General features: G+C 34.2%; 1 protein-coding gene across 2 annotated transcripts in view; it reads right to left on the bottom strand.

Moving 5' to 3' along the window:
- Nucleotides 1-6,343: 6,343 nt before the first annotated feature.
- The window catches only part of MLF1 (myeloid leukemia factor 1), a 34,082-nt gene continuing 25,961 nt past the window's right edge, over nt 6,344-14,464 (bottom strand). For both annotated transcript variants that reach the window (XM_032852602.1, XM_032852603.1), the window contains 5 exons: nt 13,885-13,968; nt 12,658-12,786; nt 10,729-10,888; nt 8,996-9,134; nt 6,344-6,465 (listed from right to left, as the gene is read on the bottom strand). In XM_032852602.1, the coding sequence (XP_032708493.1) occupies nt 6,360-6,465; nt 8,996-9,134; nt 10,729-10,888; nt 12,658-12,786; nt 13,885-13,968 (618 nt within the window). In that variant the 3' untranslated portion in view covers nt 6,344-6,359. The remainder of the gene's footprint in view (nt 6,466-8,995; nt 9,135-10,728; nt 10,889-12,657; nt 12,787-13,884; nt 13,969-14,464) is intronic.

The raw sequence follows: 14,464 nt of genomic DNA, 5'->3' as shown, positions 1-14,464 counted from the left end.
GGTGGCTCAGTTTGGCTAAGTGACTGCCTTCCGCTGGGCTCCTGACTCCAGGGTTCTGGGATGGAGCCCCCCAGGGGACTCCCTGTTCAGTGGGGAGTCAGTCTCAGTCTCAGCCACTCACCATTAACACCCCACCCGGCTCATGTTCTCTGTCAAGTAAATAAGATCCTTAAAAAGAAAAAAGACATGACTTGAAAAATGAACTGTCAATTATGTTTTTTCTCATTTCAAAAAGTTCACTGTTGGATGTTAAATGTTAGATGTTCAGGCCGTATGGAAGACGGCATCTTTGATGATTCCAGTTAGATCTCTTAGAAGTGTTTTGAGGGTGGCCTGGGTGGCTCAGTGGGTTAAAGCCTTTACCTTCCGCGGGGGGTCAGGATCCCAGGGTCGTGGGTTCGAGCCCCACATCGGGCTCTCTGCTCCGCGCGGAGCCTGCTTCCTCCTCTATTTGCCTGCCTTGGCCTACTTGTGATAATATTTGTCAAATAAGTAAATAAAATCTTAAAAAAAAGGGGGGGGGAGGCGTTTCGAGCTCAGTATGTCCAAAACGGAACTTATCTTCCTCCCCAAAACCTTCTCCTGCTGTCTTTATTTCGAAAATGGAAACCCCGCTCAAGTTGCCCAGACAAAAATGTCACTTCACCACTACTCTTGGACAACCTCTGGTCTAACCTGTCAGCATATGTTATAGGCACCACCTTCAAAAATAGATCCAGGATCTGCCCTTTCTCTCCGCCTCTCAACACTGCCATCTCTCCACCAGATTATAATAGATTTCCTAAAGGATCTCGCTGCTTCGCCTACAGCTCAGCTTATTCTCAACACTGTAACTAGAGGGATCCTTTTAACCCAGACCTTGTCATTTCTCCGCTGAAAATACTCCATCCACTGAGTTCATCGTTGCTGTTCTACTTTTGTGTAGGTTTGAAACTTTTCATAACTAAATTTTTAAAAAATTCTGAAGTGGCTTCCCGTCCTCCTCAGAGTAAGTGGCTGCAAATGCCCTACTTTAGCAGCCAAACCAACATAGCCTTACTTTCCCTCGCTGGTTTTGCTCCAGCCACATTGGCCTCTTTACTGATCCTCATATAATCAGAGACTTTGCTCTTCCCTAGATCCTGTGACAGCCCTTTTCTTTATTTTCAGTAGCCTCATCAGTGAGATGTTCCCTAACCAACTTTTCTGAACCAGCAGGCTCCTCCCTATCTTCTCATGCTGTTTTTCCTTTGGAGCACTTCTTAGATAGATCCAGACATTTCACATACCTGTTTATTGTCCAGCTCTCCCAATAAGAATGTAAGTTCCATAAGGAAACCGATTTGGTTTTGTTAATTTCTGTATCCCTTTGCATATGGTAGGTGCTCAGTAAGTATTAAATGAATGTACAAATGAGAATAAGTAAATAGAAATCAGAGTAAATTACAAGGGACAAGAAAAGAAAAATCAAAGTTTCAATGATGAATTTCAAATTTACTTTTCATATGCCATCCATGTATTAATTTGCAAGAAAGGATTTGTAAACTGATTAGAGAATAAATCCATTAATGCTGAGTATACCCAATAAACTTTTGTTTAGACTTTCAAAAATTCAGTCTTTATAAGCCTTTTATGTATTTGTTTAAAATACATAAATATATAATTATGCAAATGATAATAAAATTAAGGTTACTTTAAAGATATAATTATGTTAAATGAAACAGTATATCTACAACACTAAAACCACTTTAACAAACTAAGCTTAAGTAAGAAATCATGCTCATTATCTTGTGTGTGTATTCATATTTTTCTGTAATTATTATGCTGTTTTTAAAGATTTTATGTATTTATTTATTTATTTTTTAAGATTTTATTTATTTATTTGCAGACAGAGATCACAAGTAGGCAGAGAGGCAGGCAGAGAGAGAGAGTGGGAAGCAGGCTCCCTGCGGAGCAGAGCGCTCGATGTGGGGCTTGATCCCAGGACTCTGGGATCATGACCCGAGCTGAAGGCAGAGGCTTTAACCCACTGAGCCACCCAGGCGCCCCAAGATTTTATTTATTTATCTGACAGAGATCGCAAGAATGCAGAAAGACAGGCAGAGAGAGAGGAGGAAGCAGGCTCCCTGCTGAGCAGAGAACCCAACATGAGACTCCATCCCAGGATCCTGGGATCATGATCCAAGCCGAAGGTAGAGTCTTTAACCCACTGAGCCACCCAGGCACCCCTGAATATATTATTTTTATTCATCACTTTTAACCAAAATAATCAACTTTTCTTTATTCCAAAAGAAAAACTGGAAGACAGAAAACCAAGAACTGTCTAGCTAAATTTTTATGTTATTATAGATTATCTCTGTTAAGGGGTGTGTGTGTGGTGTGTGTGTGTGTGTGTGTGTGTGTGTGTGTGTGTGGGTGTGTGTTTAGAGAGAGAGAGCTTGTTGGGGGAAGAAGGCAGAGATAGAAAGAGAGAATGTTAAGCAGGCTCTACGGCCAGTACAGAGCCCTATGCAGACTGGATCTCACAACCCTGAGATAATGACCTGAGCCAAAATTAAGAATTAGACACCCAACCAACTGTGCCACTCAGGTACTCCTAATTCTGTTAACTTTTAAAGTGGCAAAATACACATATACAATATCATCCAAAACATTTCCACAGTTAATTCATAGTAATTTTATAATCTCTAAGAAATTGGAAACCATCTTCAGTGACCAAAATCTTGTATCAGTTTTTACTTAGGAACTATCCAAGTATGGGGTTGCCTGGGTGGCTCAGTGGGTTAAGCCTCTGCCTTCAGCTCAGGTCATGATCTCAGGGTCCTGGGATTGGGCTCTCCGCTCAGCAGGGAGCCTGCTTCCCCCTCTTTCTGCCTGCCTCTCTGCCTGCCTCTCTGCCTACTTGTGATCTCTGTCTGTCAAATAAATAAATAAAATCTTTAAAAAAAAAAAAGAAAGAAAGAAAAACTATCCAAGTGTCCAAGGACTAATTTAATATTTTCTAAGCTCTGGAAAAGTTAACTAAAGATTTGGAAAATTACAATTTTAGCTAACACTTTCAGTCATTATAATAAATAGTAGTATAATAATCTTGTAAGATTAAAACCCCTTTAAAAGAGATCTGCATTGTAATTTTATTTAGATAAACACCATTTTATATTTTGCAATCTTACACAATTGATGGAGTCAACAATAACTTATTTGACCTATAAAATCAATATAGGAAATTTGGAAAGCTTAAATCATGAGAAGTTCAACCTTGGTTTTATGTAAACTAGAAGATTTTATTAGCATTAATTTATGTAATAAAACCTGGAAGAAGACTATAGTTGACCATATTCATTCCTTTACCCAAATGTACCTATTTATCAGAAATGTTTCATAAAACTTTTTTTAAAGTACTTCATAAACCCTATATTCATAATCATTAAATCATATTTAAAAACTCCTCTTTTATCTTGAAACCTTTCTTCTTATAATCATACTAACAAAAGCTATTATTTAAATGCACTTGTCCACATTTTTTATGCAAAACAGCACAAGTAGTTAACAGACTTTTTGTCTTAGACATTTTAGACTATTTGGACTAGATATTCCTAGATTACGCATATGCCAAAATGATTTTTTTCTTAATTTCTCTTTAAAAATTTTCAAGTGCACAGTGCCTAGGTGGCTCAGTGGGTTGAACATCTGACTCTTGATCTCATGGTCTTGAGATAAGTCCCATGTCAGGCTCTGAGCTCAACAAGGAGTCTGTTTGTCCTTCTCCCTCTGTTCCTCCCCCCGCTTGCACATGCTGTATCTCAAATCAATCAAAAAATAAAATCTTTAAAAATTTTCAAGTGGGAGGAAAAAATTGGAACAGGAAGAACAGTGAGCTAGATGGCATATTAAACATTTTAAGTTTGAGGGTCACATGGCTGGATCAATCAGTAGAGCAGGTGATCTTGATCTCAGGGTTGTGGTTCGAGCCCCACACTGGGTGTAGAGATTACTGAAAAAAATTAAAATCTTTAAAAATAAGTTTGAGTTTGAGGAAAAATCAATTGCAGTAACACAGTGGCCAAACAGGAAGTGGTTAGGAGGTCTCCACCAACTAGAGCTAAGGGGGACTTTTATAAAGAAGAGGCAGAAGCAAATAAGGAAAATTATTTGATTTACTGGCTTTAGCTTAAATGGTTGCCTTCTATTAAAAAGTCTAGTTGGCTGTTAGTGATTGATGTCTTTAGGCTTTAATTTCTTAACCTTGAGGCATAATAGGCTTGTTTTGATTTGGTTAAATGGGCTACTAAGACATTAAAGCCATCTCAGTCTACTGGCTTCCTTGTTATTAATAATACAAATATTAAAGTATTCCTATAAAAGTATAATTACCTTCCCTCTTCAAGAAGGGAGGATAAAGTTTAAATATAAACCATACAGTTACAAAGCTCTTAAGTATGGGGACATCTGGGTGCTTCAGTTGGTTAAGCTTCAACTCTTAATCTCAACTTGGGTCTTGATCTCAGGGTTGTGAGTTCAAGGCCTGCATTGGCCTCCATGCTAGGCATGGAGACCACTTAAAAAAAATCTAAAAAGCTCTGAAGTATGGAAATAAAAGACAGAGAATCTTTTACATAAAGTGGTCTCTTTTAGACAAGTAACACATAGACTCTCCTGAGGTTTTGTTAGTTGTTTTTTGGTGTCATTCACATTTCAGCAACATGTGAATATAAAGAATTGACATTTACTCACTCTATGTCACATAGTTTTATGAATGGCCCCTTATGAAGCTCTGTGGCACAAGAAGAAATATATATTTAATTCAATTTTTATTTACTTTCTATGATAAATTGGGAGAAAAAATAGCTGTAAATGCTGTAACTGCTATATGTTGCATAGAAGTTATATAGTTTTAAATACATTTATTAAAGTGTGTTTTCATATTTGAATATAATGATTCAAGTTATCAGTGTAATGATTTAGGCAGAAGAGTATTACAGTGTCTATTCTATTGGGATTTTGCTCTATCAAGTAAATTTATGCAAAAGTGTTATTTAGAATTCAGGCCTTATGACAACTTCCCAATATGTTATTAGTATACCAATGTATGCATAAGAGGAAATGTTAACATCTTTAATTAATGCATGCTCAATTACTTTTTGTTATAAAAATGAATTGACAGGTATGCATCTTATTTTGTAACTAATTACAGGCATGAAACACACTGACTAATAAAATTAACAGGATACAATATGGAAAATAGGAAAGTATAAGCTCAATCACATAGTTCTATTTCAAAAGTAAAAAAAGTAAGATATTGGGATTACAAGGTGATAGTGGATTTTCTGGTCTTTTTTCCTCTGAAACAACAAAAACTTAAGGTTAAGATTTAATATTCTCATAAACTTCAAACTCTTTCTAAAAACAGATTAATGCTTGAATTCTAGAATAAAAAAGCTAACGCTGAATTTTTAAATGGTATAAAAGGGAACAACTGAATTATTAAGTACCTTGCTCAAGAACACATATCACCTGTCGAAGAAATTTTGAGACAATCAATCATTCAGGTTTACAGAATACCAAATGCATTTTTCTAAATGTCACAAAAAGGCTGAGCAGAGTTTCTCCAAGGACATTCCAACTTTAGAATGTTAACTGTGGAGACAGATTAAGCTGTTTGTGGGAAAGGAGAGCAGAAATATGCTACTTGAAGAAGTTAAAGAGAAAGGTCAATGTAAAGTCTGATGAATGTTAAGAATGTGATGTGGAAAAAAAAGAATACACTGTATAATGAAATTATAAGAATAAAACTCATATATTAGCAATTTAAAATCTCCTTAAAATTCAGAATTCTTTGATTTTAATGTAATTTATCAAAATAACTAATTTCTCATAAAACAATACTAATATAATTTTGCTTTATTTTTTTTATATCTTAAGCTAGCTGGCTATATAACACATGAAATCTGATTTAAATTATTGTACCCTTCTTAGCATCACTGTGGTGGTGTGTTAGTGAAAACTGAGACTATTTTTTAATATTTTACTTTCTTATAACTAATACATATGATAAAACTAGCTCTACATTCAATCTTGACTATATAAAAGAAAACACAGCCAATAGGAAGATAATTGGGAAAGCAAAATCAGCCTTAAAAATTAGTATGTTTTAAAGAAAAGAGTTTATAGAATGTTTAGCAACTTGAATTGTTGAAAATCAAAGTTTTATTCCTAAAGTATGGACAATATAAAGCTAGTACTTCCAAGAACATTCAGATATCAGAAGAAAGTTAAATACAGTACTGATTTAGCAAGAGATTGGTCTTATATGTATTACCCAGCACCATTACTTTCTCTGTTAAAACAATCAAAACTAAAGAAATCAAATGCAAGGCTATTTATTTTTTGTTGATTTTCACAGGTGATCCTTTGATGTTGAGTTTGTCCACAAAAACATTTGATCTTCTTCCATGTTCAATGGCTGGACTTTGATGAGGTTTCTCCCTGAGAAATACAATATGAACACTAATACCATTTTTCAAATGGCCAGTAGTTTACAAATCAATACAAACATGATTAAAAAATACTTTTAAGTTTTATCTAAGACTTCCACAATAGCTTTGAAAAACATATGGGAGATTATTTCATTCATATTTAAGAAAGCAACAGCTGCTTTCCTGAGATAGATTTATCTGTTTAACCACGCCATCCATCTGACTGGCAGCCACTAGCCACATTGTTTAAATTTAAATTAATTAAAATAAAATAAAGTTTAAAATTCAGTTCCTCAGCTGTATCAGCCACATATGAAGAGTGGTTCAATAGCCACATGTGTCTAATGGGTGCCATATTGGACAGTATAGATACATAACATTTTCACTATTACAGAAAATCATTCCAGAAAGGGCTATTGGACAGTGCTGGTTTACAGGAAATGCCACGGACAGGGCCACAGATTTATGGATCATCTATAAAGAGCATACTTTCTCTAACAGGGACCTTATTTCATAGTCAAACTTAGCACTGCATTTTTTTTTATCAATAGAGTTTCCAAACTGAAACAAATATTGCTGGAAAGTAATATGGAAGCTAATTTTCTACAGAAAGTATTAGGGCTCTAAATTCCTAAGGAAGTATTTAAAAATAAAAGATCCTAGCTCATGAAATTCTGCACAAGGCTTCTGATTTACTTGATACCCACTTGTCCACCGCTGGTTCTGTGAAGCCTTCCACCTTCTGCAGCAATCCTCCACTCTCTTAAGGCCTAGAATAGATTTCTATTTTAAGGCCTGGTGAGGCCTCCCTCTCTCTCAAATGTAAATTTAATAGGAACTAGGTATTGTTTTCCATTTTTTCCCCCAGAGAACCAAATTAAATTCTAACTCTAGAATATACACTAAATGTACAAAAACCTCTTTAATCTTTTTTTTTTAATTTTTTTATAAACATAAAATGTATTTTTATCCCCAGGGGTACAGGTCTGTGAATCGACAGGTTTACACACTTCACAGCACTCACCATAGCACATACCCTCCCCAATGTCCATAATCCTACCCCTGTCTCCCGACCTCCCTCCCCCCAGCAACCCTCTGTTTTGTGAGATTGAGTCTCCTATGGTTTGTCTCCCTCCCGATCCCATCTTGTTTCATTTATTCTTTTCCTACCCCCCAAACCCCCCATGTTGCATCTCCACTTCCTCATATCAGGGAGATCATATGACAGTTGTCTTCCTCCAATTGACTTATTTCGCTAAGCATAATACCCTCTAGTTCCATCCACATCGTCGCAAATGGCAAGATTTCATTTCTTTTGATGGCTGCATAGTATTCCACTGTATATATATATCATCTCTTCTTTATCCATTCATCTGTTAATGGACATCTAGGTTCTTTTCATAGTTTGGCTATTGTAGACATTGCTGCTATAAACATTTGGGTGCACATGCCCCTTCGGATCACTACGTATGTATCTTTAGGGTAAATACCCAGTAGTGCAATTGCTGGGTCATAGGGTAGCTCTATTTTCAACATTTTGAGGAACCTCCATGCTGTTTTTCAGAGTGGTTGCACCAGCCTGCATTCCCACCAACAGTGTAGGAGGGTTCCCCTCTCTCCGCATCCTCGCCAGCATCTGTCATTTCCTGACTTGTTAATTTTAGCCATTCTGACTGGTGTGAGGTGGAACTTACTGTGGTTTTGATTTGTATTTCCCTGATGCCGAGAGATGTGGAGCATTTTTTCATGTGTCTGTTGGCCATCTGGATGTCTTCTTTGCAGAAATGTCTGTTCATGTCCTCTGCCCATTTCTTGATTGGATTATTTGCTCTTTGGGTGTTGAGTTTGCTAAGTTTTTTATAGATTTTGGACACTAGTCCTTTATCTGATATGTCGTTTGCAAATATCTTTTCCCATTCTGTCAGTTGTCTTTTGGTTTTGTTAACTGAAAAACCTCTATAATCTTAATGGTGTGGTTTCAGCACAGCTATTTCAAAGGTAATCCCAAAGGAGGTTAATGTTTTGGGAAAATTCTTCCAAAATATCTAATACCTAATAAAGGTGCAAATAATGTTATGTATTACACAGTATCTAAAAATGCTTTTACCATTGACTTGTCAGGGGAGTTTTGTTAAGCCTTTCAAATACAGCCCCTCCTCCCTTATCAGATCTCTAGATACCAATATCTTACTTGGCATGAAATGTATAACTCCTCCTACATCCAGATTAAAATCTGTTTTAAGAAGAACTACATTATAATATTTCACTTTTTCTTAAAAGGATTTTAGCCCCTGTCTTCTGAAGCATAGTTTGCTAGTGAGTTACTAATCATGCAATCTTAAAATATTATTGGTTTTTAGATACAAATTCAAATTTGTGTGGAATGCTCAGATATAATATAAAGTCATTACATCCTTCAACAAAGATACTGTTGATAGAAACAATGGATGTTACTCAAAACTTCCTGACAAAAGTAAAATTACATTACTTTTATTCTAATTCTTGTTAAAAAAATATAATTTGTTTTGAAATAATTTTACCTTCTTTTAAGTTCTCGGCAGCCTGAATTCTCATGACCAACGCTTCTCATCCTAGGGTTTTCTACATTGCGCCACTGTCCTACTGGTTTGTACTTCAAAATCTCATTTTGCCACTCATCATCAAAAGCATGAGCATCACCTATATTAAATATCAAAATAAAGAGACAAGTATTAATATATCAACTGTCAGTAGCTGCCTTGGTTCCCACATACTTGATTTTGGTCTTGTGCTTCCCTCAGCCTAACCTCAAGACAGAGGCAGGGAACTGCCCCAAATATAAAGGTCTTTGATTCAGAGTACTGTTTCCTTTTTTTTTTTTTTTTGCCTATTCCTCTTTTATTCCTATTCATAGTTTTGTTATTGATGATCTGGTTTTTCATGTATCTGCCTGCATATCATGTTATTCTACCCAATGAACCCTTTGACTCAATTACACTGACTTACAGTCTTTCTTCCTGGGTCATCTTCCTGGTCTGTACTTGGGTACTTCTCCTATAACTAGCACTTCCTATTAACCTCACCATTTTCCTGCATAACTCGGCCCACCTCACAAGCTTCTGTTGTCAGTTTCCTAAGACAGGTTACTCATCTCAATTGTCAATTTGTTATGAATTAGGCAATCTAACTTCGATTAACAATAGGTAAATGGTAATACTTGTTCTATCAGATGGCCTTTATAATAATAATGTGTTCTCTCACTAAATTTTTCTTCAACATTTTAATTATTGTAAGTACTCTGTATATATTTATGACAAAACTATAAAGATTAAAATTAAAGGTTAAGATGTTGTAGCTTCCATCTCATTGCATAAAAATAACTTTGTCCAAGCCAACCCTAAGAGAATTTTTTTCTGAAATGATATGATAATTTAAACCATTTCCATTTAAAAAATTTAAAGTGACAAAACACTTTTACTCAAAATACTTTTGGAAAGTAGAAGATGAGTTTAACCTAAAAACTACAATGAGAAGAGTTACAACACTGGAAGGACTTAAATGCATTGAGGAATGAATATAAAATCCAGAAAATGGAAAGATGTACTTGAAATATACATGAAATATTATCTAACAATACAAGAAATTAAAATCTTATCTATACAAAAACTGAAGTGCCCAATAATAAAGAATGCTTTAAATAAATTATGGCCCATTCACAAAAACTTTTAGGTAACCATTTAGAATGTTTTTGAAAAACATCATCATAGGTAACTGTTTTCACAATTATAATGGTGAATTAAAATAAGCACAATATAAACTAGATAGTAAAATACTAATTTTTAGAAAAAGTGTATGTGTTTACATATACATAAAACTACTGGGAAGAAATATACTAAATCATGAATAGTTGTTTTGGATTGGGATTATGGATAATTTTAGTTTTTTTCTTTATTCTTTGTTATACTTTTCAAATATACCTTAGAAATACATAAAAACTCATTTTGCCTACTGGCAATCTTACTAAATGACAATTCAAAAGATTCCATTTTCCAAGTATAGAACAAAAAATAAATAACATTACCAAAAATCCGTATAAAAAACAAATCTCTATGAAACAATGAAACCCCAATTTTATTACTTTGATAAGGTCGTCCCTGGTAGTCCCCACACATATTATTCATAAACTATCTCAAAATGACACCTTATGGAATGTTTCTCCAAAAAACATTCATCAAGTTCTACCAGTATAGCTGCTATTTTAAGAAGAAGAATACTATTTTCTGTGACAACTTACTTTCATTCATATTGATGAACTCTTGATTGACCTCTTCATCTCCAGTCTTGTTATTCTTTGACTTTTTAATGACATGAGCTCGGTCATGAAGATGATGACCAACAGCCATTTTTTCTAGCCCACTATCAGAATCTCTCATTGCTTTCCTAGTTTCCTTTATCTGAAAAAATGAAGAAAATAAAAATTAAAAATTATTATTTAACTATATATTATTCTCTATATTATTTAAATATATATTATTAAATTTATATTATTCTCTATATATTTAAATTATCATTTAAATATATAGAGAATGGATATAATTCTCAACTCCTCAGAACCTATTTAATAATAGAGGATAAGACCATAAATCTACAGCTCTAAAAACACTGGGTACTACTTAGTTCCACTACCAACTTGCAGTAGAACTGTGGTAATAGTTCTCTGATATTTTCCGAATTGGGCAAATAGAACCAATACAATTCAAACTTTTTCTAAGTCGTAATCAAATAGTATAACAAATAATTACTTAATTATATAAGACTTAGTGCCTTCAACAGTGTCTTAACAGTATCATAGTTGGGAGTACATCCCTATAAGTAAGGGAAACTGATTATTCAGCAGTCTTGTTGATCAGCTTGAATCTCATGGCTCTTACATATCAACTCTATGGGTTATGAGAATATTCATGATAGCCAAATACTATTAATATTAGCATGGTTTGCTGCGGGATGTCTACAATTAAATTGTTTACATTTAAGATGTATGTCACTTACAGAAAGTGAAAATGAAAATGTCTGCACTATAACAAGAGCATCATTAAAAGTTATGCCCTTATATGTAAGAGCTACTCACACCCAGTAAACAGGCAAACTTTTTTTTTTTTTTTAAACTATAAGTACTAATGAGGAAGTGTAGAAATGGGAACTCTCATACCAGGCTTTGTGGGAGCCAACTGTTTCAATCACTGTGTGAGAGTAACTTAGTAATTTTTACATAAAGATGAAAGCACCCACCTCCTACAAACCAACAATACTGTTCCTAAAACATTTGCACAAGACATGTATAAAGATAAGTGAAAAATCAGAAATACCTAAGTATCAATCAACAGAAAAATAGATTAAAAACTGTGGTATATTGATATTTTGGATAATATATAAAAGTAAAAATAAATAAATAGAGCTGCATATATCAAGCTGAATAAATCTCAGAAGTATATGCCTGAGCAAAGTCAAGTTGCAGAGGACACATGTAGCATGAAACTACATAAAGTTTAGAAAGCCATAAAATAATTCATTATATTATTTACAAAGCATACATAAGTAATAAAATTATAAAAACACACATGAGAATCATAAGTTTGAGATACAAGAAAATGGTTCTTTTGTGGGGAGGGAGTGAAAGGGAAAAGGAACAAGGGAGGAATAGTGTACTGAAAGCTTTAACTGCATCTAGTATTTTTGCTTAAAAAGAAAACAAAACAAGAGAGAACTTAAAGCAAATAGAGAAAAATGTTATGATTTGACTAAACTGGGTGGAAGGAATGTGGGTATTTATTATATTATTTTCTATATCTTTTCCGTATTCTTGAAGTATTTCATGAGTTAAAAAAATTATTTTGCTTCAGATATAAATTGAAAATAGACATTTATTTCATGAGACAAAGACTTATTTTAGTGTCTACTTACCTGGTCAACATGTAAAGGTAAGAATAAACATCAATAGATATTTACATGAAAAAAGGCTCTGAGGTGGGGGTGGAAGGGAGGAAAAAAATGCCTTAAACTAAGTAAATACATTTAGCATTATTGTTCTTCACAGTGATATGTGTCTTCTTCCCTCATCTCTACCCCCAGAATACCAGATCAAGCTTTCATAATTAAAATCCAATACAGATGACCTATCAACCACAACTTTATAAAGCTCCAAGAATGCTCAGAAAATACTTACTCCTCCTGGAGCCCTACGGGTTTGAGTTGAGGCCTGGAAAACCTTTGGTGGTTCATCTCCTACTTTGGAATAAGTCATAACTGAGGAAGAACTAAATGAATGTCCATTTGGATCCACTGAAAGGTGACCCTAGAGGGAAATATAAATTTTAAGTCCGGAGAGTTTAGTCAAGTATGAAGAATTGACATCAGATGATTCAAATAAGTAACACTAGTTGAAGTACTACCAAGGATACCATACTATCAGGATGGTATATCCAAATGGCACCCCCAGGAAGGACCTCATTTCCTTCCATTTTAGGTACCAATTCTTACTCTGCTTGTGAGGAATAATAAGTGACACACTCAGAGATCCTTAAGTCTTTGTGATCAAAGACTTGCAGCTTAGGTTTAAATATAGATGCTATGCCCTAAAGCCTATGATGCTTTTATAATCAGTGGTTGACCCCTGTGTGCAATTTTGCCAATGCTGAGCCAATTAGCCATACACCAAGTAGTTTCATACCTCCTGTGGGTACCAGATTGCTAGATTATGAAGATCATTAATAATGCCCTAGATTTGGACATTCTGAGATGGTCCTTAGATTCTAAACTAGATGATTAAAATGAGTCTTCTTCATATTGAATCAAGTTAATTTTTTGATGTTAATATTGTGAGTAGAAAAGAGTATCAGTACTAGTTTATAACTATTTGAACTCTATTGATACAATCCAATGCCTAAACATATTCCTGAAATTTCTGTTTTCAGCTTTTTTTAAGAAAATACTAAAACTTAATTTCCTAGATGCCACAAAACCTTTTAAGTAGACAAACTAAAAATGATTAAAAAGTCTAAATTCATATAAAAATATTCATTTACAATTGTGACCTTCAGCAAGATAAATGTTTTTGAGGTTGTTCTGTTGTTTTTTTTAATTGTGTAAGTTAATTAACGCTATTTTTCAAACTCGTAGATTGTGAAATCAATTTGTTGGATTGTGACCAGGATTTTAAAAATATGAGCCAAAACAGAAAATATAAGCACACACTGTAAATAGTATGATCATTTTGTCACAAAACTTTTGTTTCAAGTTTTTTAATACAGTACACAGGTATTATGTACTGGGTCATACTGTTAAGATACATTTTTTAGTCACTGTGGACCATGATTAAAAAAAGTTGAAAGCCACTATAATATAGGGTACCAATAACTGAGAATAACATTCTCATCAATTTTTTAGTACTTACAAAGTTTCTTTGTAATTCCTGCATACTGTTTCGCATATTTAACATCATTCGGTCCATTGCCTGAAAAGGGTTGACATCTGTACACTACAAGACATTAGGAAGTATGTTATTAACTGTAAGTACAACACAAAAGAAGCAAATCAACCTTCCCAAAACAGCTGAAAAATTTTTTTTCTTGATTTACGCAGTGGGAGCTCATGCAGCAATCGGCCAGGCAAAGATAATTTAAGAACTATACAAAAAAGCAATTTGTTAAAGAAAAAATGGAAGCATATACAAAATCTCAAAGAGCCAACATTTAAATGATTAGGGGGTTGCCCCACTGTAAATACATGCATACATATATGTGTATATATACACACATGAACATATAAATATGAACACACATTTACCAACTTTCTCATGACAAATTTAGTTAATATTTAAATACTGAGCAGTGTATTCTGGGCTGGGACAATTCTAGCATAGACTAGTTTTCAAGTTTTTCCTTCTTCCTTCTCAATATCTCACCATGCAAATCAGTAAAACTTGGGTATAGATACCAATGTCACTTCCACCAGTACAACACAGCTGATAGAAA

The sequence above is a fragment of the Lontra canadensis genome, unplaced genomic scaffold (assembly GCF_010015895.1).
Source record: "Lontra canadensis isolate GAN:19392208 unplaced genomic scaffold, GSC_riverotter_1.0 scaffold6, whole genome shotgun sequence".
NCBI classification, from domain to species: Eukaryota; Metazoa; Chordata; class Mammalia; order Carnivora; family Mustelidae; genus Lontra; species Lontra canadensis.
This window is presented reverse-complemented; position numbering and strand designations above follow the sequence as displayed.